General features: G+C 48.7%; 3 protein-coding genes across 4 annotated transcripts; 1 reads left to right on the forward strand and 2 right to left on the reverse strand.

The window, feature by feature from the left end:
• The first annotated feature begins 487 nt into the window (after window positions 1–487).
• map1sb (microtubule-associated protein 1Sb) lies at window positions 488–11023 on the forward strand. 2 transcript variants are annotated; one of them, XM_072688562.1, is made up of 7 exons: window positions 488–635; window positions 2522–2623; window positions 3709–3791; window positions 3958–4098; window positions 4680–7725; window positions 7994–8202; window positions 8296–11023. In XM_072688562.1, the coding sequence occupies exons 1-7, from the start codon at window positions 503–505 to the stop codon at window positions 8449–8451; spliced, it is 3870 nt and encodes a 1289-aa protein (XP_072544663.1). In that variant the 5' UTR covers window positions 488–502; the 3' UTR covers window positions 8452–11023. The 2 variants fall into 2 exon arrangements, with proteins under 2 accessions (XP_072544663.1, XP_072544664.1); XM_072688563.1 differs by having other exon boundaries at window positions 7997–8202.
• Window positions 8753–11407, reverse strand: LOC140562819 (uncharacterized). The gene is made up of 2 exons (XM_072688674.1): window positions 11389–11407; window positions 8753–9885 (listed from the first exon to the last, which is right to left on the reverse strand). The coding sequence occupies exons 1-2, from the start codon at window positions 11405–11407 to the stop codon at window positions 8753–8755; spliced, it is 1152 nt and encodes a 383-aa protein (XP_072544775.1).
• Window positions 11408–13198: 1791 nt separating this feature from the next.
• Window positions 13199–25179, reverse strand: LOC140562706 (uncharacterized). Its single transcript, XM_072688561.1, has 12 exons — window positions 25110–25179; window positions 24899–25002; window positions 21301–21385; window positions 21046–21160; window positions 18862–20874; window positions 16407–18311; window positions 15643–15816; window positions 15204–15377; window positions 14847–15020; window positions 14409–14582; window positions 14209–14255; window positions 13199–14120 (listed from the first exon to the last, which is right to left on the reverse strand). The coding sequence occupies exons 4-12, from the start codon at window positions 21093–21095 to the stop codon at window positions 13588–13590; spliced, it is 5244 nt and encodes a 1747-aa protein (XP_072544662.1). The 5' UTR covers window positions 21096–21160; window positions 21301–21385; window positions 24899–25002; window positions 25110–25179; the 3' UTR covers window positions 13199–13587.
• Window positions 25180–25594: the final 415 nt, after the last annotated feature.

Raw genomic sequence — 25594 nt, forward strand, 5'->3', positions numbered from 1 at the left:
CCCTCACTCCCTCCCTCGCTCCCTCCCTCCCTCACTCACTTCCTCACTCCCTCTCTCACTCCCTCCCTCCCTCACTCACTCACACACTCCCTCACTCCCTCCCTCGCTCCCTCACTCACTCACTCACTCCCTCAATCACTTCCTCACTCCCTCCCTCCCTGCTGATTGGTTCATCAGGGAAAGGCTCTTTGTCCAGTAGTTCTCAGGAATGATGGTGGAGCTCCATCCAATACTTTTGGGAGGGTGGTGGTCGTCCAACATCCTGACCTCACTCAAATCAGAAGCAGGGGGCAGTCTTTAATGCTCTTGATTTCAGAAGAAACAATTAGTGAGCAGGTGTCCCAATACTTTTGTCCATGTAGTTTATACACACAGGAGAGATGCTGTCTGCGTGCTGTGCTTCTCTGCCTCGTGACGCTAAGTACTGCTCTCTGATTGGTCCACTGCTCCTCGTGCTGTTGCTGCATGACGTCACCCCCTCTCCCCTTTCCTCCCGCGGTGTATGCGTGTGTGTCCGTCCGCGATGGCGGCTCGCGCTGCATCCGGCCTGCTTCTGGTCATCAGCAGCTCGAGCCAGAACCGAACCGCTGACCCAAAGGCAGCGCAGAGCAACACACTACAGGAGCTGCACCGAGGTGACACACACACACACACACACACACACTGTTTATTCGAACTGTCCGGTCCACCTTAAAAGCTGCAGCAGCTGCAGTCTGGCGCCTGGCGCATCACTGCTGGACCTGCTGCAGTTTTTAAGGTGGACCGGACAGTTCGATCCTGCACAGATCACCACATTGTAAACATGCTTATATGTGCTTTGTGCAGATATTTGTGTTTCAGTGTCAAGTGCAGCTCTATAGGGGCGCTCGAGCTCCACTCCTACACACACACACACACACACACATTCCGCATCCCACACACTGCTCATTGTGTTGTGTTTGGTGTACAGAGAGCTCAGTGTTTAAATGTCCTGATCTGAAACTGGGTGGATGCTTTGGATGCTATTGGCTCAGTTGTCATAGCAACCCCAGCATTTTGTGTTTACCAGTATGTATTCCTATGTGTGTGTGTGTGTGTGTGTGTGCATGCAGCTGCGCATAATCACACTGAACACACCCACCCAAAAACAAATCTGCAGCAAACTGCTATAGGGGTGGGCGGGGCTAATATGCTGTATACAGAATGGGCGGGGCTAACATGCTGTATACAGAATGGGCGGGGCTAACATGCTGTAGGATGAATGGGGTGAAATATTATAATATAAAACAGATTGATTGAAAACCAGAAGCAGCAGTTGTACAGGTGAGTGTGTGGAGGTGAGTGTGTGGAGGTGAGTGTGTAGAGGTGAGTGTGTGGAGGTGAGTGTGTAGGGGTGAGTGTGTGGAGGTGCGTGTGTAGGGGTGAGTGTGTGGAGGTGCGTGTGTAGGGGTGAGTGTGTAGAGGTGAGTGTGTGGAGGTGAGTGTGTAGAGGTGAGTGTGTAGGGGTGAGTGTGTAGGGGTGAGTGTGTGGAGGTGAGTGTGTGGAGGTGAGTGTGTAGGGGTGAGTGTGTAGAGGTGAGTGTGTGGAGGTGAGTGTGTGGAGGTGAGTGTGTAGGGGTGAGTGTGTAGAGGTGAGTGTGTGGAGGTGAGTGTGTAGAGGTGAGTGTGTGGAGGTGAGTGTGTAGAGGTGAGTGTGTACGGGTGAGTGTGTGGAGGTGAGTGTGTAGGGGTGAGTGTGTAGAGGTGAGTGTGTGGAGGTGAGTGTGTAGAGGTGAGTGTGTGGAGGTGAGTGTGTAGAGGTGAGTGTGTACGGGTGAGTGTGTGGAGGTGAGTGTGTAGGGGTGAGTGTGTAGAGGTGAGTGTGTGGAGGTGAGTGTGTAGAGGTGAGTGTGTGGAGGTGAGTGTGTAGGGGTGAGTGTGTAGAGGTGAGTGTGTAGGGGTGAGTGTGTTTCCTTGGTGTTTGGATTTCTGTATTCTGCTGTGTGTGTGTGTGTGTGTGTGTGTGTGTGTGTGTGTGTGTGTGTGTGTGTGCAGTTTGAGCTCCCTCCGGCTGGCACTGTGGATGTTGTTGCTAGGTACTTCAGCATCAGCTGTGTGTGCGTGCAGCTGCTCCACCGCCCTGATAAACCACACCTCCTGTTTTCTCCACCTCCCCCAGCCTTGACAAGGCTGTCACCCTCTGACTCGCCAGCTGTTCCCTTCAATTCCACCTTAAATTCAGTTTAAGGGGGACTGGAGAGTTGAATGAGAAGCCATCACTCCACACACAGCCACATTAGCCTGTTATTACATTTTGGGTTCCACCTTAAATGCTGCAGCGGATGGGTTCAGGATGGAAGTGCTGCCTCATTTAAGGTGGAATATCCCCTCCGCTGAATCCCCCTCCTCGTCATGCCGTCCACCAGGACCACGCAGTCCGCTGCTCTCCTCTCTCAGTGTTCCTGAGCTCACCATTATACATACAGGAACTGGGTGTGTGCTCCACCCTCACACACACACACACACACACACACACAGACTGAGCTGTTGAATGCTGTTGCAGGTATCCGCTCCTGGGATGTGGATCTGAGTGTGTGTAACGTGGACGAGCAGCTCAGACTCTTCGTTACTCAGCACTCGTCTCACTCGCCCCCTGACGTTAAAGGTGAGTGTCTCTCGCTCTTTTCTCCCTCTCTCTCCACCTCTTCACCCTCTGCACTCCGCGTCACTCCAGTCCTCTGAAGGGTATAAAACCGGCACTGACTGACTGACTGATTGACAGGCTGTTAGACGGGCGGACGGAACAGCGGTGTGTGATGTTCAGGGGGGTGTTCATCGGCCCGGCTGTTGTTGAGCAGAGCTCTGAGGTGCTGCTGGCTGCTGGGCTGAGGCTGGGCTCTCACCACAGCTCAGGAAGGAAGTGCTGCTGACCGATTGTTCGGACTCTGGCACTTTCCATGCTGAGACCTCAGACGGGATTTTGCTGACCGACAGCAGACGCACTTTTTCCAGAAGGAAATGGTTCAGGGCTGTTATTGATGATGATGATGATGATGTCATTAATTCTCCTCAGCATGTTTAGAAATGATGAAGATGATACAGATGAAGACCAAACCGAGCCAGCGGGTCAATACGGAGGGAAACCCCCCTGGATGCTAATGCTATCTTGTGCTAGATGATTGGTGACAGTTTAAGTCTGGTGTTTGTTAGCATGGTTAGCCTAGCATCTGCTGCTGTAAACTAAAGAAGCTCACGTCAGAGACCGATCACGTCTCGGCTGATCGATCGAGTCTGAGCTCAGAGATCAATCATGCTGTTTGATTTTAGCTGAACTGCCTCTTTAATTAACGATTAGCGCATCAGCTGAGAAGATCCGTGTCGGTCATTGCTCTGGGACAGCGTCAGGGTCATGGCCTTTCTCCCCTGCCCAGGTCACTGAGGCTCCTGTGTAACAGGATGTAGGGCTTTGAAAAGCCCGGAAAGGGGAAATGCCGACCCGGCACGGCCCTGCAGGGAACAGCAGGAACGAACCATGTCCAGTACAGTAACTCCTCCAGTGTGGCAGTGCGGTCAGTAAGCAGGGAATATGGGACTGCTAGGGAACCGGTGGGAGGTCCGGTTTGGAGGGGCATCAGGATCAGCAGTGTAGGTTAGGAGTTGAAGGTGAGACTCGGTAGCTCGCGGCTCAAACGCCGGACGTTTGTTCATCCACGTTCCTTTGGTCTCTGTCCCCCCACCCCCCTCTTGCAGGTCAGCGGAGATTACACTGCAGTACAAGCGTGCTCAGCTCCAGGGTTGTGGTTCATCCCTCAGAGGAGCTTCTCTACTCAGAGGTTCGTTCTTCTCGATCTGGTCTGTCTGAAGATGTATTGATGGAGATACTGGGGAGGGTCACGGGTGTCACGGCCGAGTTGAAAACTAGTGTTCTGAAGGTGTGATTCTACAGCAGCTCCCCCTGCTGGAGGAGTTCAGTGCTGACATGTCTGTCATCTCCTGCAGATTCGCAGTCTGATCCTGGACTCCAGTCAGCACAAGCTGCTGGTGCTCGCGGGACAATCACTGGAGGACACTGGAGACATCGTCCTACAAACTGGACATTTCAGTCCAAACCACTTTGCTCAGATCTTCGAGGATGAGGAGGTGTGTATTAAGCCGGGAACAGCAGATACAGTGAAGTGATGGAGTAGCCCAGGCTCTTCGCCTCAGTTTCCTTTCCAACACAACAGGGCAACAAGGTCCTGAGACATGGTTTACCACTGTGTGTGAACGTATTTCCCAGGCTAGGGTTGTTATGGGAATAAATTCATACGTTAGGAACTCATTTCAGATGTTTATCAAATTTATAAAACACAGACCTTCAATCACGTGGGTCCAGACTAGAACCCCCTCCTGGTGTTAACGAAGACCAGCACCAGACTGTGTCCGTCTGTTTCTCTGCAGACTCTGTTAGTACTGACCACCACAGAGCAGGCAGTGGGTCATTCCCAGCACTGCAGTGACACTGACTGACAGGGTGGTGGCGTGGCGTGCGTTAGTGTTGTGCTGGTGGTACGAGTGGATCAGACACAGCAGGCAGAAAAACAGATGGACTACAGCCTGGGCTTATTGAACTATGCAGTGCTGCTAGGCGGTCAGTGGAGCTGATAGAGTGGACAGTGAGTGACAGAAAAAAAGACTGTATTTCTACAATGACGGTTCTGTTCTTTGTACAACTCTAACAGGTCCAGTCAGTGCTGAGTTCTGCCAGTGCGTCTGGCAAACCAAGCCTGACCCTCAGCTGCCCAAAGACTGGAAAATGGAAGAACTCAGTGCTTGGGAAGCACAGCATACAAGATATGATAGACATTAAGGTAAACCCTCTGATGGTGCTCCCCAAAATGGAAGGACTTGAAGAGCTCACGGATCATCTCTCTCGGACCCTCGAGCCACAGTCGCCGTTCGATCTCCTGGAGCCTCCGAGCACCGTGGGCTTCCTAAAGCTGTGCCGCCCCTGCTGCTACATCTTTCCAGGTGGGAGAGGGGACTGTGCCTTCTTTGCAGTCAATGGCTTCAATGTTCTGGTGAACGGCGGGGCTGATGCACGCTCCTGCTTTTGGAAGCTGGTGAGGCATCTGGATCGGGTTGACTCTGTTCTACTGACCCACGCTGGGGCCGATAATCTGCCAGGGATCAACACTCTGTTTGAACGGAAGGTCGCTGAGCTTGAGGAGGACGATTCTTCAGACTCCAACAGGAAAGAGAAATGGCTTCAGAATTTAATCTCTCCAGAGCTGGGCGTCGTCTTCTTCAATGCACCAAACCGGCTGAAAAAACTTCAAGGTGACCCAAATGTACTAAGATCAAGTGATCAAGCAGCCCTCACCCTCCGCCACTTGGAGAAGCTTAAGATATCGCCAGAACCACTGCTTCGCAGCTCCAGTGGTTCTATAGAGCCGGTGATTCTGTTTCAGAAGATGGGAGTTGGGTGTCTCGAGCTTTATGTCCTTAACCCCATAAAACGCAGCAAAGAGTTTGAGGCCTTCATGCACAGCTGGCCTGAGAACAGCCCCAACCTCAAAGGCTCAGAGTTCCCTGTAAATTGCCTGGTCTCTATCTGTGCTTTGCTCGTGTGGCATCCAGCCAGCCCCCATGAAAAGATCATCCGAGTGCTCTTCCCTGGCTCCACCCCACAGGGTAGGATACTGGACGGTCTAGAAAAGTTGAAACACCTAGAGTTTCTCAAGCGACCTGTAGTGTGCTCCAAAGACATCGAATCCTCGAAGTCAGAGAAGAACCCGAAACGAGCCGAGAGCCAAGACAGTCTTAAATCTAGCACCAAGGAATCCAGGACCAGTACCGCAAGTGCCGCTCCAAAGGACAGATCAGCCCGTGGGTATTCAGAGGCAAAGGACAAGGCCAGAGTTGCGGATGGAAATGCTCCAACAGGGGAGGAAAACAGTGCCAACTCCAAGCTCTCCAAACCTGAGAAAGCAGTTGCGAGGAAGGGCTCGTTTAGGGACGACAGAAAAGAAGCACCAGGGATGAAGAAACAAGAAAACGGGCTGAGGAAAATGTCTGGCAAAAAAGATTCTCTTGCTAACAAACCCAAGGCAGACTTAAAGAGTGAGAAGAAGAGCAGTTTACCAGGAAAGGAGGCGAAGAAAGCACCGGCCTCCCCTTCTCCAGATCCAAGTAAGTCTGCAGGTGCCAAGAAGAATGAGACCAAAGTTAAAAACCACAAATCCAACAAGGAGCAGCAGAACCAGAAGCTGTCGGGGGACGTAGACGACGCAAACCGCCCCCTAACTTCCTCACCTGAGGATATGAAATCAGAGGTTCTGGAAATGGAGCGAGAGCAGTCCCAAGACCCCCCTGCAGGTAAAAACCCAGACCTCCCGTCGAGGAGGGGATTAGGGAACGCAGAGGATCCGAAGGATGGTCGTCGGAGTCCAGTGGGCACAGAGTCTGCCGAAGTCATGCCAGGTCCAGGGAAGGCTGCCGATGTTTCGGCTCACCTGGTCAAGAATCCTAAAAGTGAGCGCAGTGTGAATTTGGACCTCACGCCTACTGAATACACCCTGCTGGACGGGGCTTTTAAGGACACCGTTCCCAGATGTGGTCAGAACGAAGTCTGCGTCAGCCCAGACGAAAAGACTTTGGAGTTGAGCTCTCCCAGATCCGGCCCAAACAGCGCTGGTCATACACCCTATCATCTTTCTCCCGAGGAGACGTGGGCATCCAGAGACCACAGCAGTCTGGGAGCCAAGATGTGCCTTGGGTCAGAGAGTCAACCCGTAGGGTCTGGTTGCCCCAGGAGTAATCAAGAGAGCAACTCTACCTCCTCCAAAGAGAAACACTCCAGCTTCCTGTCCCTGAGCTCTTTCAAGGACATCATGCCTGATGTATCTCCCACCATGACTACCACCCACTCAATGCCAGCAGAGGTTAGCTCTCCACAGTCCACTGAAGTTGACGAATCTTTGTCAATGTCTTTTGAGCAAGTCCTTCCCACGGTCAGTGAATCCACCAATGAGGACGAGACTTCCTACTCCAACGGACACTATGTAGACCCTGATTTTAAGGTGGGGATGTCCCTGTCTTTAAAAATGGCCCACACCAAGATGGTTATGAGCGACAATTTGGACGGACGTCCTCCTGGACCGCAGAGCCTGATGTTTGACACTGCTGCCCATGATGTTGACCTGTGCCTTGTGTCTCCATGCGAGTTCAAGCATTTCAAATCTCCAGGGAACCAGCAGCACCCGCTATCCCCAGGACTCACCACCACCACCAGCCCTCAGGACCTGTCGGACGATAGTGACCATTCCCAGGATGTTGCGAAACCCTTATCACAGATGCACCCAAACAGCAAGGCTGCCCATCCAGTCCCGGAGAGCCCCCGGACCTCTGCTAGTGACTATTTCCCCAATGCCATTGATTCAGACGCTTACCCTGGCGTAGAGGAGTGCCCTTCCATCGCTGCAGATGGTGCATTAGATTCTGAAGAGGAAGCCTGTGCTCAGAATCCTACTGATGCTCACAGGACAAAGGACCCCCTGCCTGTCTCCGTGAAGGACTTGCCACCCCTCCCTCCCCAGCCTGGAGCATGCATGCCTGATCCTGGGAAAAGCGTCAGGGCCAGTGTGACCAAGAACAAGAAGACAAGTGGAGTGCAAACCAGCAAAGCCAAACCCGGAAGTCAGAGTGGATCAGCTGGTAGTCTGAGGTCGAGCTCTACCGTAGACAGTTCTGCTTCCCGCTCTGGGCCAAAAAGACTGAGTGCAGCAGGTAGGAACACAGTTTCACACAAACACTAAAACGCTGGACCTGAACGCTCTGTCTTCATGCCAGTTTATTGGGCGTTCAGTGTGGAAGTAGGGAAGCCAGTATTGACTTTAAGATTTTTGATCGTTTATTTTGTATTCATTAGGATGTGTAGGCCTGCACTCCTCCTCTGCTCTGTCCAGTGGGGAAAGCCCTCACGCAACACAGTGAGAATATATGTTCAGAATTCATGCCTTCCTTTCTTTGATATTGTGTTTTCTGATGTAATCAGCAGGAAATAAGGGCAGCGTATCAGTATATTTGGACCTGGCGTATCTCCCATCTGGCCATGCGGCTTCCACTATCGACCTTGAGTTCTTTTGCCGCTTGCGCTCGTCCTGTTACATCATTAGCGGAGATGACTCCATGAAAGAGGCAATGATGAGGCCCATCCTAGATGCCTTACTGGATGGAAAGTCTTCATGGCCTGAGCATGTGCCGGTCAGTTCTACGCTGGTCTTACACTAATCTGGAAATGCCTGCTCAGAAGAAATTCAGCATCTACAAAACCCTGTGTTTCTTTTCGTCCTACAGGTGACATTAATTCCCACCTTTGAGTCCGTGATGATGCACGAGTGGTACCAGCAGACCCAGGAGAAGCAGCGACAGCTGGGCATCACAGTCCTGGGCAGTAACAGCACGGTGGCCATGCAGGAGGAAACGTTCCCTGCGTGTAAAGTGGAGTTCTGAGGATTGTGATGCGTGAGGAGAAATGGACCTGAGCCTTTCCCTTTCCTTTTCAGCACTAACCTTAGCACTAACCTGAGCCCACAGAGCATGGAGGAGACCCACGCCTGAGTAATGAGCATTGAATTGTACTGTTGGTAATACCGGACTGGAGCTGCGTCTCAAATAGAGTACTGTGCTGTACTGGGCAGAGTAGTGAGTTCACACCGGGAGCCGCAGCCAGACGCCATGTTTTAATACCTGCATGGACAGCTGAAGTGTGGGAGGAGCCATCGTAGGAAGATGTAGCAAGAGGAAGGGCCTTTCAGAAGAAGCTCTGGGAATAGAGAGAAACCATTAAAACTAATTTTAGGAAGGGGAGGAGCCATCGGAGGAAGCCATAGTGTGAGACTGTGGAGTGAGAGGCTGTGGAGTGAGAGGCTGTGGAGTGTGAGGCTGTGGAGTGTGAGGCTGTGGAGTGTGAGGCTGTGGAGTGAGAGGCTGTGGAGTGAGAGGCTGTGGAGTGTGAGGCTGCGGAGTGCGAGGCTGCAAAGTGTGTGACTGCTAAGTGTGTGACTGTGGAGTGCAAGGCTGCGGAGTGCGAGGCTGCGGAGTGCGAGGCTGCGGAGTGCGAGGCTGCGGAGTGCGAGGCTGCGGAGTGCGAGGCTGCGGAGTGTGTGACTGTGGAGTGTGAGGCTGTGGAGTGTGAGGCTGTAGAGTGAGGCTGTGGAGTGAGAGACTGTGGAATGAGAGGCTGTGAAGTGTGTGGCTGTAGAGTGTGGCTGCGGAGTGAGAGGCTGCAGAGTGAGAGGCTGCGGAGTGAGGCTGCGAAGTGTGAGGCTGCGGAGTGCGAGGCTGCGGAGTGCGAGGCTGCGGAGTGCGAGGCTGCGGAGTGCGAGGCTGAGGAGTGCGAGGCTGCGGAGTGCGAGGCTGCGGAGTGCGAGGCTGCGGAGTGCGAGGCTGTGGAGTGAGAGACTGTAGAGAGAGGCTGTGAAGTGTGTGGCTGTAGAGTGTGGCTGTGGAGTGAGAGGCTGCAGAGTGAGGCTGTGGAGTGAGAGGCTGCAGAGTGTGAGGCTGCAGAGTGTGAGGCTGTGCAGTGTGAGGCTGTGCAGTGTGAGGCTGTGCAGTGTGAGGCTGCGGAGTGAGAGGCTGCGGAGTGTGAGGCTGCGGAGTGTGAGGCTGCGGAGTGTGTGACTGCGGAGTGCGAGGCTGCGGAGTGCGAGGCTGCGGAGTGCGAGGCTGCGGAGTGCGAGGCTGCAAAGTGCGAGGCTGTGCAGTGAGAGGCTGCAGAGTGAGGCTGTAGGGAGTGAGGCTGTGCAGTGTGAGGCTGTGCAGTGTGAGGCTGCGGAGTGAGAGGCTGCGGAGTGAGAGGCTGCGGAGTGAGGCTGCGGAGTGAGAGGCTGTGCAGTGTGAGGCTGCGGAGTGAGAGGCTGCGGAGTGAGAGGCTGCGGAGTGAGGCTGCGGAGTGAGGCTGTAGAGTGAGGCTGTAAAGTGAGAGGCTGCAGTAAACAGTACCTGATTTGAGACGACTGATGATGGCCAACAGTCTGGTTCTAGCTCACGCCTTTAGAACCTAAAGGGAACACTGGTCTGTACTGAACAGCGCTCTGGGAGACACAGGCGGGAGGTGGAACTGCAGGCAGTGTGGAGGCCGTACGCCAGCGCTGCTCCGAAAGGGAGAAAACTAAGCAATTCAGGCAGAACCAAGATCCGTATTCTCCGGTATAGCTCTATTTCACTGTTAGACCAGCATGTTTGCGTAGAGTGAGGAATGTGATTATTATGGTATGTTCTGTAAATATAAAAGTACTGCTATTCAGACCCATAATCATATGTTCAGTCCCAGTGTGAATCAGAACCCGCTCAGTGATTCAGAGTAAACACACCGACTCACGGCCTGATAGACCACACACTGCGTAGAGGAAACCTGCAGTGACCTAAAGAACGGCCTGGATGGGCAGCTGAATGTACTAGTGCCCCCTACTGGACCGGGCAGGGAACCGAAGTTTGATTGGATCATAATTGGCGCTACGTAAGATCAGCTGCTGACCTGTGACTGAATGTGAGGTAATACAGTAAAACCGTGTGTTTCTGTAAAACTGGACGTTATTTAGTCCAGCAGAAGAAAGTGAAGCGTCAGTTCTGATACAGTTCTGACCGCTGGACTGCGGGAAAGTGAAGGCCCGGAGTTTGACCACGTCTCTTCCTTTGGCTTCTTTATTGCTGTAAATGATGAATTGTGTTTTTCAGGGCTTGACTTGTAGAGACCCTCTAATCTGCTTATTGTATTTTCCCAGTTTTGATAATGAGCTGCTCAGATAACAGATGATTCAGGGTCCCGCGAGGCCGGGTCAGGCAAGTATTGGGCCCGGTATTGAAGCAGTAAACGTGGGCCAGAACTAAGCGATGACTTGTTTGCTGTGTTGATGATATTAGGTTTGATTGAGTACCATCCCACACAGGCTGAACAGAGCGCTGGATGGTCCAGTGGTGAAGAAACCAGGTCCAGAAAGTAGAAATCCACAGCGCCGCTCCTGTAAAGAACACTGCAGAACCGCCTGTGATCTGAGTTTCTTATTAAAACATTCAATATGAACACTGAGGGCTGCTGAGTGATCTGTGTGTGTGTGTGTGTGTGTGTGTGTGTGTGTGTGTGTGTGTGTGTGTGTGTGTGTGTGTTCTGGTCCGTGTATTAATCTGTGAGGTCATGTCAGTCCTGCTGAGAAATCCAGGTCAGGACCGGCTTCTGCTGGGCAAGGTGGTTAAAAAGCTGGTCATCCAAGAGAGAACATTCCCTGTAGGGTTATCCAGCTGATCTGCAGCAGGGTAGTGTGTGCATTAGGGTTAGGCTAACTGTCTCTTTATCGCCCCCTGGTGGATGAGTGTGAAACCGATTGAACCTTCTACATTTTCCACTGAATACTGAGCCTCTCATCAGTGACCCTTCATCAGCTGCAGTACCAGAGCCAGGCTCAGTCATCCACATCCAGCTCAGATGCAGACAGACAGACGCAGACAGACAGACTGATCAGCAGAGTGAACCCCTCTCTGATCCTAAACCCGCTTCCTGGCTGGGTCTTTATGAAACACACTGAACAGACCTGGACCAGTGAGGAGTTTATCTGACTCAACAGTAAATATGAAAGGAAGTGAAAGGGGTGTAAATATTAGAGTGACAGAACCCTAACCCTAACCCTTACCTTAAACCTTAACCCTAACCCTAAACCTTAACCCTAACCTTAAACCTTAACCTAACCTTAACCTTAACCTTAACCCTTAACCCTAACCCTAAACCTTAACCCTAACCCTAAACCTTAACCCTAACCTTAAACCTAACCCTTAACCTTAACCCTAAACCTTAACCCTAACCCTAAACCTTAACCCTAACCTTAACCCTAAACCCTAAACCTTAACCCTAAACCTTAACCCTAACCTTAACCCTAAACCCTAACCTTAACCCTAAACCTTAACCCTAACCCTAAACCTTAACCCTAACCCTAAACCTTAACCCTAAACCTTAACCCTAAACCTTAACCCTAACCTTAAACCTTAACCCCGTACCCTAACCTTAAACTTAACCCTAACCCTTACCTTAAACTTTAACCCTAACCCTAAACCTTAACCCTAACCTTAAACCTTAACTCTAACCTTAAACCTTAACCCTAACCCTTACCTTAAACTTTAACCCTAAACCTTAACCCTAACCTTAAACCTTAACCCTAACCTTAACCCTTACCCTAACTCTACCCTAACCTTAACCCTAACCTTTACCCTAACTCTACCCTAACCTTAACCCTAACCTTTACCCTAACCCTTACCCTAACCCTTACCCTAACTCTACCCTAACCCCTAGTCATTAGAGTTGGTTCTGCTGCTGAATGCTGTTGTTCAGATCCTCAGATCCACTGAGAGCTTCTTTGATGATCTTTACCATGAAGATAATTAGACTGCTCCAAAAACCAGATGATCCATAAAGACTGTGCTTCTCTGGTTATTAAGCTCCACCCATAACAGACAGTGGTGCTCTGTGGTTCTGGTTCTTTTGTGCTGTATAGTAAAAGACAAATACTGAAATCAGTGGCAGTGCTGCCACTCCCTCCCTTCCTCTGCGGGAACAGTCACACAAACTAAGTGATTGCACACAAAATTCAATAGAAATCTGGTTCCAGGACCAGGCCACCTCTGGCCACCAGAAGGAGGTAATGGGTGGCACCTGGAGCCAATCAAGCCCAACGGCCATCAGACAGAGACAGAGACGCACACTGCTGCCTTTGACGCTAGTTTGGGCCACAGGATTACAATGGTAATAGTAGAGGGTTAAGTTTTGTCCTCCTCCTCTTCCTCCTCCTCCTCCTCCTCCTCAGCTTTTGCTCCTCTCCAGACTCTTTTCCTCTAAAGTTCTCCAGTTTAGTTTCGTTGGTGGGAGGAAACCAGTATCCCTCCAATTCCTCTCTCTCTGTTTTCCCTGTGTGTTTGGGAACGGGGCGCTGCTCTTCACCACTTCCCCAAGCGCTTTCACCCAGTCAGCTTCCTGTGGGAGTCGGGCAGCAATGCAGGCCTGAACTCTTCACATGCTTTTCTGGACAGTGTTGGAACAAAACCCTGGGATTGATTTTTACTTTCTGGACCTGTGATTTCCACCTGTAGTTTATGTTCTGATCCAGGTTCAATAGAGGCTTTCTAATCTGATGCTGTTTATCTTCTGACCCTGGCCTACATGTAGATCTCTAAGTACTTCAAATCACCTCAATAACGAATGTAATAACAAGAATACTGATTATGGAAGTTTATTGCAACCATTCAGCCTCACACATCAACCTGATCTAGACCCTCAGTGTCAACTGTTATTAATGGCTGTCTTCTCTTTAAAAGCTTGCATGAAGTATTGCTCTGCTCCAGTGTGCTAGGGGGTGTGTGTGTGTGTATCTATGTGCGCTTGTGAATGTGTGTATGTTGCCATGTGCTACTATCCATTAATACTGCAACACATTTGTGTGAATATAATACTGAGACACAGCAGTACTAATACTTACGCAGTGAAACCATCTAAACCCTTACTCTGCTTTTCAGTGATTGTGTAGCTAAATAGATTTGCTTCGGTCTAATCCTGCAGCGCTCGGATGTGTCTGAATATCGTTACCCTGCAAAGGGTTTATGGGATTATTCTGACACACACAAACAGACCGAAGAGTCAGAATCCACCCAGAACCCAGCATAGAGGGGCTCCCTGAATGTGGAGTGGAGTGTGTATAAGTGGCTCAGTGTGTGTGTGTTGGGTGAGATGCTGTAGAAGGACAAAGTGCCGGCCGGCCAGTCCAGATACACTCCGACTTTGCTGGAGGGGGTGGCAAATATCTCGCTATCCTTCAAATTGTGTTGAAAATAGCCTTTGCCATCCCTCACCACCAGCCTCCAGGACAGCTGATTGAGTCCAAACATACAGTACTGGTTGTACGCGTCCCTGCTGATCCCTCTGTACGACACAGCCACGGCAACCCGTCCACTCCACTCAACCTCCCAGTAACAGCGTCCAGTCAAACTCTCTCTGCACAGGACCTGCGGGATGCGATCGAATCTCTTCGGATGATCCGGATAAGGCTGCCTCTTTTCCACACTCTCCACCTTTCTGTTTTCCTCACACTGAGAAAGGAATGGGTGGGTTGTGTTTGGGTCCAGAGTGATCTCACAAGCATCTGCACACAAAAACACACACAATAGAGGACATAAAACAGTGTGTGTGTGTGCGTGTGTGTGTGTGTGTGTGTATTTGCATAAACCTACATTTCTTTAGTCCTGGTTGCAACCTAATCTTCGCACCATGCTCCACCCTAAAGAAACACACACACACACACACTCAATACTAAAGGCATGCCAGTGTAGCAGCTACAGTGTAAATCTCATGTCTGTCAAAGGTCAGGTTATAAGCCTTAATGTGCAACAGAGCATCATCACATTCATAATTATGGCATTATCACACATACCTGAGTGTCTTCAGTTTACAATGTGGATTCTGCTTCAGCTCAGAGAGCTGCCTAACTCCGGACTCTCCTGGATGATTGTAGGTCAGATCGAGTTCTCTCAAGGTGGAGAGCTTTAATGTCAGAGCTGAAGCCAGAGAAGAACAGCCTTTCTCTGTGACCAGGCAACCAGACAACCTGCAGAAAGGAAGGCAAAACAGGAACTTGTGGCTTTATAAATGTTGGTTGTAGACTCTTGAAGGAATCACAGAGCTCTTTGGCCAAGACAGCCAGCCTTCTATAGCCTGTGAAGCTGTGGTCAGAAAGTGACATCACAATCGTAGAAGGATCTGATGCTGACACAATGGCTTTGGTGTTCAGGCAGGCAGGTCTGACACTGATGACATGCCTGTGATGCCCTCAAGTGGTTGTCTGACACCACACTAATAACAGAGAGCTCACCTGAGTGTCTCCAGTTTACAGTGTGGGCTCTCCAGTCCAGCAGACAGCAGCTCCACCCCTGAGTCCTGCAGGTCATTGTTACTGAGGTCCAGCTCTCTCAGACAGGAGTTTTCTGACTGTAGAGCTGATCCCAGAATTCTGCAAGCATTTTCCCCAAAAGAACAGAAAGCTAGTCTGCAAAAGACAAACGTACAGAAAAAAGGTTTAGCAGAAAATCATATTTTTAAGCCTAAACATGACAGTTTTATGTTTTTACAGACAGCATTATTCTGATCTTACTGTGAGTGTCTAGGGCCTAAGCATCTTATTTTGTTTCAACTTGGATGAAAGTTTTGAATGAATTACCAGAGAGCTCACCTCAGTGTCTGCAGGTTACAGTGTGGGCTCTCCAGTCCAGCAGACAGCAGCTTCACCCCTGAGTCCTGCAGCTCATTGTTACTGAGGTCCAGCTCTCTCAGACAGGAGTTTACTGACTGTAGAGCTGATGATAGTTTTTCACAGGAGACCTTGGTGAGATTACAGCCTGCTAATCTGTAAATGCAGAATAAATACAGCAGAGTTTAATCAGTTGAGCTTTTAATACCTTTCATTTGTTCTTCATCCAGGTAGAGTGTTACAGGTGTCTTACAGCTTCACCACATTCAGAACAGATCTTACAACAGCACACGTTTTGACCATTTCAGGAATAGAAAAAAAGATTCACTGTAGTTCTAAAACTGCTGAAATGATCACTGATATCATCCATAGCTGCTCCGTTTACAGCTCCCTTCCTGAAGTGAATTTATAGAAGGTTTACCTGAGTGTCTGCAGGTTACAGTGTGAACTCTTCAGTCCAGCAGACAGCAGCTCCACCCCAGAGTCCTGCAGGTCATTGTTACTGAGGTCCAGCTCTCTCAGACAGCAGTTTGATGATTGTAGAGCTGATGTTACTTTTCTACAAGACTCCATATTACCACCACATCCAGCTAGTCTAAAATGAATGAAAATAACAGAACATGTTATATGATATGATTAAAAGATGACATCACCGAACGCTTAAGAAAGAATCCACTTACTGAGAATCACAAGCGCTCTGGGTTAGGAGACTGGGCATGTGGGACTGTGCATACTAAATGTTTGCAGTTGCAACTGTTAGAACTCACTGTAACATGACCACAGAGGCGTTAGCTATGAGCAGACCTAATGACCATCATCCAGGTTCTAAGAGGCAGCAGAGACATCTAGAATACAGGAGATGTCTGCTATGTACTTTGTATAAGAAGAGACTATTGCCCCTGCCCTTACAGTCTGAGCTCAACACTGAATTGTTCCTCATACTGAAAGCATCTCCAAGGTTGTTTTATCAGAAATAAATTAATAAACTGTCCATTCAAATAAAGATTAGCATTATTTTTATTAGTATTATAATGACTTTAATTGTATTATCTCTAACTGTGCACCACCTATTAGTAAACACAGCTTAACGTGTCTTTCACTGATACAGGGTCTCTGGTCCTAGTAAATATCAATATTCTACAGGAATATGAGAATGCCACATATTACCATAGATGCAACACTCACAGAGCTTTCCTGCAGACCGACACGGCTGAGATAAGCCTCCTGTAACCTTCCTCTGATGTGTTGTATTTTTTTGGGTCCAGCTCATCCAGAACCTCCTCTGACATCAGAAGCATGTAGGCCATTATGGAACAGTGCCCAGGAGAGAGCTTCTTTTCTGAATGTTTGTCTGATCTTAGAGACTCCTGAAGCTCTCTGGACAGAGACTGGTCATTCATTTCAGACAGACAGAACAACAGACTGCTGGACCTCTCTGTACATAAAGATCTGTCAAGAATGGTGTAAAGTAACTCGTCTTCATCTCCTTTGATTAGTTTCTTGATGAACTCTGTTGTTTGCTTCGTGCTGCTTTGTCTGTAGGTCAGCAGACCCTGTAGGAGTCTCTGATTGGTCTCCAGAGAGATGCCCAGCAGAAATCGGAGGAAAAGATCCAGGCGTCCGTTTTCACACTTTAAGGCTTTGCACACTGCTCCCTTCAGCAGCTCGTCCAGCGCAGCGGTCTTCCTAGATCTCGAGCGGGAGAAAAACTCCAGTACTTCCATGTTCTTGCTCTCAAAGCAGTGAAACACAAAGACAGCAGCCAGGAACTCCTGAAAGCTCAGATGAACAAAGCAGTAGACCTTCCTCTGGTACAGCACACATTCCTCCCTAAAGATCTCAGTGAAGATCCCAGAATGCACCGAGGCCTCAGTGACGTCAATGCCACTCTCCCTCAGGTCCTCTTCATAGAACATCACGTTGCCCTTCATCAGCTGTTTGAAAGCCAGTTCAGCCAGTTTCAGAAGCTCGGTTCTGTTGGATTGCAGCAGTTCCTTTGGGTCTCTCTCATGGTTCTCCTCGTACTTCTGGTTCTTCATGTTGATCTGAGTGAGCAGGAAGTGCAGGTACATCTCAGTCAGGGTTTTGGGGATCTCTGTGTGACGCTGTTTGATCATTTGCTGAAGCACAGTGGCTGAGATCCAGCAGAAGACGGGAATGTGGCACATGATGTGGAGGCTCCTCGCCGTCTTAATGTGGGAGATGATCTTCTGGGCTTCTTCTTGGTCACTGATCCTCTTCCTGAAGTACTCCTCCTTCTGTGGGTCAGTGAACCCATGAATTTCTGTGAGACGGTTGACGGACCGAGGAGGGATCTGATTGGCTGCTGCTGGTCGGGAGGTGATCCAGATGAGGGCGGAGGGAAGCAGCTCTCCTTTGATGAGGTTTGACATCACCACACCCACTGATGATGTCATGGTGACGTCAGACACTTTCTTACACTTGGAGAAGTTCAGTGGAATTCTGCTTTCATCCAGACCATCAAATATGAACACAGCTTTACACACATCATAGATCTTTGGCTCCAGATCTTTGAGCTCAGGATGGAAGACACACAGAAGTTGATGAAGACTGTACTGATGGTCCTTAATCAGGTTCAGCTCCCGGAACGGAAGAACAAACATCAGCTCTACATCCTGATTGGCTTTTCCTTCAGCCCAGTCCAGAATGAACTTCTGCACAGAGACAGTTTTTCCAATCCCAGCAATGCCTTTAGTCAGCACTGTCCTGATCTTTCCAGTGTTCTCCTCTCCTGTGTCTCGTATAGGACCTTGTAGAGGTTTGAAGATATCTGCACAGTGGACTGGAGTGTCTTGTAAGTGTTTCCTGGGTGTTTTCTCCATCTCTAAAACCTCGTGTTCTTCATTCACCCCGTCACTCTCTCCCTCTATGATGTAGAGCTGAGTGTAAATCCTGTTCAGGAGGATTCGATTCTCTTCTGTTTTGAGTCCCTCAAATAAGCTCTCATACTTGTTCTTCATGCTGGTTTTGTGTCTCTCTGAGACTCTGTGCAGGACCTCATCCACAGGTTGGTGAGAATCCTGCTGCTGGTCTCCAGGTCCCTCGGTCAGTGTTTGTGTGGAGATCTGCCTGAGGAAGTTTAAACACAGCAATACAAACATTATAACACACGACCAGCACACACGGTTTCAGTCCTGCCTACTTTATAAGGCTTCTGCTACTGGACACACTTGGCAGACATGACCTAATGCCTTCACAGTCCTGCACTGGCGTCCACTCTGACTTGAGGTTTGCCGTTACTGACATGAGACTAGACTTCATACTTACCTGAATGAAACTCTACCAATCTTGAGACCTGCCTGTACTCACGCAGAACGTCCTCAGGCTGACTTGGGTCCTGACTTGGGACTTCCACGTACTGACTGGGGATCTGCTTACTGACTTAAAACTGGCCTATGTGGCTGGAGACATGATTTCAGACTGGGCTGAACGGACTCGGGACTTGAGACTGAATTTGGACTTGATTTAAGACTTGCCTTGACTCTCAGTGGACTCAACTTGAGACATGGCTGCACTGACTCGCCACTAAATTAAGTTTTCTTATTTGATGATTTTGCTGTTTTTATTATCTGTGGTTTTATTTGACCTTCCTGTTGAGTGTCTGACGTCTTTCACTCACTCTGATTCAGAAACAACATCTCCGCTGAAATTAGGAGGGTTCCCCATGGACCGATCACTCTTCACAGACACACAGCTGGGTTCTCCCCTCTCTCCGCTGAAATTAGGAGGGTTCCCCATGGACCGATCACTCTTCACAGACACACAGCTGGGTTCTCCCCTCTCTCCGCTGAAATTAGGAGGGTTCCCCATGGACCGATCACTCTTCACAGACACACAGCTGGGTTCTCCCCTCTCTCCGCTGAAATTAGGAGGGTTCCCGATGGACCGATCACTCTTCACAGACACACAGCTGGGTTCTCCCCTCTCTCCGCTGAAATTAGGAGGGTTCCCCATGGACCGATCACTCTTCACAGACACACAGCTGGGTTCTCCCCCCTCTCCGCTGAAATTAGGAGGGTTCCCCATGGACCGATCACTCTTCACAGACACACAGCTGGGTTCTCCCCTCTCTCCGCTGAAATTAGGAGGGTTCCCCATGGACCGATCACTCTTCACAGACACACAGCTGGGTTCTCCCCCCTCTCCGCTGAAATTAGGAGGGTTCCCCATGGACCGATCACTCTTCACAGACACACAGCTGGGTTCTCCCCCCTCTCCGCTGAAATTAGGAGGGTTCCCCTTGGACCGATCACTCTTCACAGACACACAGCTGGGTTCTCCCCCCTCTCCGCTGAAATTAGGAGGGTTCCCCATGGACCGATCACTCTTCACAGACACACAGCTGGGTTCTCCCCCCTCTCCGCTGAAATTAGGAGGGTTCCCCATGGACCGATCACTCTTCACAGACACACAGCTGGGTTCTCCCCCCTCTCCGCTGAAATTAGGAGGGTTCCCCATGGACCGATCACTCTTCACAGACACACAGCTGGGTTCTCCCCCCTCTCCGCTGAAATTAGGAGGGTTCCCCATGGACCGATCACTCTTCACAGACACACAGCTGGGTTCTCCCCCCTCTCCGCTGAAATTAGGAGGGTTCCCGATGGACCGATCACTCTTCACAGACACACAGCTGGGTTCTCCCCCCTCTCCGCTGAAATTAGGAGGGTTCCCCATGGACCGATCACTCTTCACAGACACACAGCTGGGTTCTCCCCCCTCTCCGCTGAAATTAGGAGGGTTCCCGATGGACCGATCACTCTTCACAGACACACAGCTGGGTTCTCCCCTCTCTCCGCTGAAATTAGGAGGGTTCCCCATGGACCGATCACTCTTCACAGACACACAGCTGGGTTCTCCCCCCTCTCCGCTGAAATTAGGAGGGTTCCCCATGGACCGATCACTCTTCACAGACACACAGCTGGGTTCTCCCCCATCTCCGCTGAAATTAGGAGGGTTTCCGATGGACCGATCACTCTTCACAGACACACAGCTGGGTTCTCCCCTTTCTCCGCTGAAATTAGGAGGGTTCCCCATGGACCGATCACTCTTCACAGACACACAGCTGGGTTCTCCCCCCTCTCCGCTGAAATTAGGAGGGTTCCCCATGGACCGATCACTCTTCACAGACACACAGCTGGGTTCTCCCCTCTCTCCGCTGAAATTAGGAGGGTTCCCGATGGACCGATCACTCTTCACAGACACACAGCTGGGTTCTCCCCCCTCTCCGCTGAAATTAGGAGGGTTCCCCATGGACCGATCACTCTTCACAGACACACAGCTGGGTTCTTCCCTTTCTCCGCTGAAATTAGGAGGGTTCCCGATGGACCGATCACTCTTCACAGACACACAGCTGGGTTCTCCCCCCTCTCCGCTGAAATTAGGAGGGTTCCCGATGGACCGATCACTCTTCACAGACACACAGCTGGGTTCTCCCCCCTCTCCGCTGAAATTAGGAGGGTTCCCCATGGACCGATCACTCTTCACAGACACACAGCTGGGTTCTCCCCTCTCTCCGCTGAAATTAGGAGGGTTCCCGATGGACCGATCACTCTTCACAGACACACAGCTGGGTTCTCCCCCCTCTCCGCTGAAATTAGGAGGGTTCTCGATGGGTACTCTCTCAGGCTGCAACCTGAAAAAAAAACAGACACAACTCAACACCTTTCTTTTTGAAGTCCTGATTGATCTTTTACTACATTTTGAGGCGTGATCGTGGGATTAGGGTAAGGATCTAACACATCTGTGTGAGATCAAAGGGATTTCACCATAACCAGGCTGACAGTCTTTGCTAGCTTCCACTCACTCGGGGTCAGAGGATCCTCCTCCAGTGCTGGAGTTCTGAAGCTCCATCATAGAGATTTTACTCTTCACACACTCTTCTGAACACTGTTAGTCTTCACACACAGTGGTGAGATGCTCTAGATATAGATAAATAATAAATAATAATAATAATAATAGAAGTTATTTAAGTAATAAAAACTTAAGTAATATAAAAGACAATGCAAAGCAGAAACAGGAACATAATCCCAACCCATTAGTGTAAATAAACAGGAGTTACCTGCTCTCCTTTCCACAGCTCTCACAGGTGAATAAGGAGTAGGAGGATGTAGAGTTAGGAGCCAATCAGGAGACTGAACCCTGGTCTGCCACAGAAAAGGCAATGTTTGTTATTAGCCAAACATTAAACAAACGTTAGTACTCTAGCTGATGTTAGGTAGATGTTGCACTACTCTAGCTGATGTAATGTAGATGTTAAACTACTCTAGCTGATGTTAGGTAGATGTTAAACTACTCTGGCTGATGTTAGGTAGATGTTAAACTACTCTGGCTGATGTTAGGTAAATGTTACACTACTCTGGCTGATGTTAGGTAGATGTTACACCACTCTGGCTGATGTTAGGTAGATGTTACACTACTCTAGCTGATGTAATGTAGATGTTAAACTAATCTGGAAGATGTTAGGTAGATGTTACACCACTCTGGCTGATGTTAGGTAGATGTTACACCACTCTGGCTGATGTTAGGTAGATGCTACACTACTATGGCTGATGTTAGGTAGATGCTACACTACTATGGCTGATGTTAGGTAGATGTTACACTACTCTGGCTGATGTAATGTAGATGTTACACTACTCTGGCTGATGTAATGTAGATGTTACACTACTATGGCTGATGTTAGGTAGATGTTACACTATTATGGCTGATGTTAGGTAGATGTTACACTACTCTAGCTGATGTTAGGTAGATGTTACACTATTATGGCTGATGTTAGGTAGATGTTACACTACTCTAGCTGATGTTAGGTAGATGTGACACTACTCTAGCTGATGTTAGGTAGATGTGACACTATTATGGCTGATGTTAGGTAGATGTTACACTACTCTAGCTGATGTTAGGTAGATGTTACACTACTCTAGCTGATGTTAGGTAGATGTTAAACTACTCTGGCTGATGTTACGTAGATGTTACACTACTTAGGCTGATATTGGGTAGATGTTACACTACTCTAGCTGATGTTAGGTAGATGTTACACTATTATGGCTGATGTTAGGTAGATGTTACACTACTCTAGCTGATGTTAGGTAGATGTTACACTACTCTAGCTGATGTTAGGTAGATGTTACACTACTCTAGCTGATGTTAGGTAGATGTTACACTATTATGGCTGATGTTAGGTAGATGTTACACTACTCTAGCTGATGTTAGGTAGATGTTACACTACTCTAGCTGATGTTAGGTAGATGTTACACTACTCTGGCTGATGTTAGGTAGATGTTACACTACTCTGGCTGATGTTAGGTAGATGTTACACTACTCTGGCTGATGTTAGCTAGATGCTACACTACTATGGCTGATGTTAGCTAGATGCTACACTACTATGGCTGATGTTAGGTAGATGCTACACTACTATGGCTGATGTTAGGTAGATGTTACACTACTCTAGCTGATGTAATGTAGATGTTAAACTAATCTGGAAGATGTTAGGTAGATGTTACACCACTCTGGCTGATGTTAGGTAGATGTTACACCACTCTGGCTGATGTTAGGTAGATGTTACACTACTCTGGCTGATGTTAGGTAGATGCTACATTACTATGGCTGATGTTAGGTAGATGTTACACTACTCTAGCTGATTTAATGTAGATGTTACACTAATCTGGAAGATGTTAAGTAGATGTTACACCACTCTGGCTCATGTTAGGTAGATGTTACACTACTCTGGCTGATGTTAGGTAGATGTTACACCACTCTGGCTGATGTTAGGTAGATGTTACACTACTCTGGCTGATGTTAGGTAGATGTTACACTACTCTAGCTGATGTTAGGTAGATGTTACACTACTCTGGCTGATGTTAGGTAGATGTTAAACTACTCTGGCTGATGTAATGTAGATGTTAAACTAATCTGGAAGATGTTAGGTAGATGTTACACCACTCTGGCTGATGTTAGGTAGATGTTACACCACTCTGGCTGATGTTAGGTAGATGTTACACTACTCTGGCTGATGTTAGGTAGATGCTACATTACTATGGCTGATGTTAGGTAGATGTTACACTACTCTAGCTGATTTAATGTAGATGTTACACTAATCTGGAAGATGTTAAGTAGATGTTACACCACTCTGGCTCATGTTAGGTAGATGTTACACTACTCTGGCTGATGTTAGGTAGATGTTACACCACTCTGGCTGATGTTAGGTAGATGTTACACTACTCTGGCTGATGTTAGGTAGATGTTACACTACTCTAGCTGATGTTAGGTAGATGTTACACCACTCTGGCTGATGTTAGGTAGATGTTACACTACTCTGGCTGATGTTAGGTAGATGTTAAACTACTCTGGCTGATGTTACGTAGATGTAACACTACTTAGGCTGATGTTAGGTAGATGTTACACTACTCTAGCTGATGTTAGGTAGATGTTACACTAATCTGGCTGATGTTAGGTAGATGTTACGCTACTCTGGCTGATGTTAGGTAGATGTTACACTACTCTGGCTGATGTTACGTAGATGTTACACTACTCTGGCTGATGTTAGGTAGATGTTACACTACTCTGGCTGATGTTAGGTAGATGTTACACTACTATGGCTGATGTTAGGTAGATGTTACACTACTCTGGCTGATGTTAGGTAGATGTTAAACTACTCTGGCTGATGTAATGTAGATGTTACACTACTCTGGCTGATGTAATGTAGATGTTACACTACTCTGGTTGATGTTAGGTAGATGCTACACTACTCTGGCTGATGTTAGGTAGATGCTACACTACTATGGCTGATGTTAGGTAGATGTTGCACTACTCTAGCTGATGTAATGTAGATGTTAAACTAATCTGGAAGATGTTAGGTAGATGTTACACCACTCTGGCTGATGTTAGGTAGATGTTACACCACTCTGGCTGATGTTAGGTAGATGTTACACTACTCTAGCTGATGTAATGTAGATGTTACACTACTCTGGCTGATGTTAGGTAGATGTTACACTACTCTGGCTGATGTTAGGTAGATGTTACGCTACTCTGGCTGATGTAATGTAGATGTTACGCTACTCTGGCTGATGTTAGGTAGATGTTAAACTACTCTGGCTGATGTTAGGTAGATGTTACACCACTCTGGCTGATGTTAGGTAGATGCTACACTACTATGGCTGATGTTAGGTAGATGTTACACTACTATGGCTGATGTAATGTAGATGTTACACTAATCTGGCTGATGTTAGGTAGATGTTACGCTACTCTGGCTGATGTTAGGTAGATGTTACGCTACTCTGGCTGATGTAATGTAGATGTTACGCTACTCCGGCTGATGTTAGGTAGATGTTACGCTACTATGGCTGATGTTAGGTAGATGTTACACTACTCCGGCTGATGTTGGGTAGATGTTACACTACTCTGGAAGATGTTTTATCCGTCCAGAAATGTCTGTGTTTCTATCAGAAGCAGATAACAGCTATAAAGAGTTACACTAAACATGAACGCAGGACCAGGAACCTATGTGCAGGTGTTGTGCAGAGGTGCACAGATGTGTGGACTACCCCAGAAGTGTAAACAGAGTGCAGGGGTGTCTGTGGTACAGCTGTGTGACTGCATGAAGATTCGTTTACTTGATGAGTTTTAATGTTGGAGCAGATGTTGAGCAGATGCTGTTTACTGACCCCTCTAAAGTCCAGATCAGCAGTTACACCCGTTCTGGACTCCCGTTCTGGACACTGTCCATATCCTACACAGCAGCAGTGGGTTTCGGTCAGTCGGCCATTTTCTAACACAGGTTGGAATGTCAATCTTTAAGCTGAGAACTGTTCTAAAGCTCTAGATAAGAATTGACGGGTTCTCTGTTTAAGCTCCAAACCAGCAGAACTCAGTTACCTGAATTAGGAACGTTCTGTTCTCCAGTAAGTTCTACCTGCTCTCCAGCTCTCCATTCCACTGCACTGCCACACTCAGCTGGAGTCACTTCCTGTTGTGGTTAGGGCAGGGGGGCTATGGAGGAAGGGTCCGGCTGCAGAACCTCTTTATGGCATTACTGCCCCCTTCTGAACTGGAGCATAGAGTGCAGCCTTTAGAACAGGGTCACAATCCGTGTTCCTTTTGGTGTTTATCCCAGTTCTCAGTTCCTCAGTGCCTCTCTATCTAGAACTATCTAGAACTCCACCAGTCCAGTCCGGTCCGGTCCAGTCCAGTCCATGTGTTAAAGAGTCTGATGGCCTGGGAACATCTCCTCAACACATAAGGACAGAACCGAAGGCCCCTGACTTCTCTCTCTCTCACATCTCATATTCATCCACACACACACACACACACACACACACACACACACACACACACACTGAGGAGAGCGCTCATTCTGGACC

Source organism: Salminus brasiliensis, chromosome 9 (genome assembly GCF_030463535.1).
Source record: "Salminus brasiliensis chromosome 9, fSalBra1.hap2, whole genome shotgun sequence".
Classification (NCBI taxonomy): Eukaryota; Metazoa; Chordata; class Actinopteri; order Characiformes; family Bryconidae; genus Salminus; species Salminus brasiliensis.

Bases quoted from the DNA above. Each gene is read 5' to 3' on its own strand.
- map1sb (XM_072688562.1), top strand. From the start codon at position 503: ATGCGTGTGTGTCCGTCCGCGATGGCGGCTCGCGCTGCATCCGGCCTG. The intron at 3,792-3,957 runs GTTCGTTCTTCT...CATCTCCTGCAG, and splicing joins AGGAGCTTCTCTACTCAGAG to ATTCGCAGTCTGATCCTGGA. The intron at 7,726-7,993 runs GTAGGAACACAG...TGATGTAATCAG, and splicing joins AAAAAGACTGAGTGCAGCAG to CAGGAAATAAGGGCAGCGTA.
- LOC140562706 (XM_072688561.1), bottom strand. From the start codon at position 21,095: ATGATGGAGCTTCAGAACTCCAGCACTGGAGGAGGATCCTCTGACCCC. The intron at 20,875-21,045 runs GTGAGTGGAAGC...TTTTTTTTTCAG, and splicing joins GGAGGATCCTCTGACCCCGA to GTTGCAGCCTGAGAGAGTAC. The intron at 14,583-14,846 runs GTGAGCTCTCTG...TCCTTTCTGCAG, and splicing joins TGTAAACTGGAGACACTCAG to GTTGTCTGGTTGCCTGGTCA.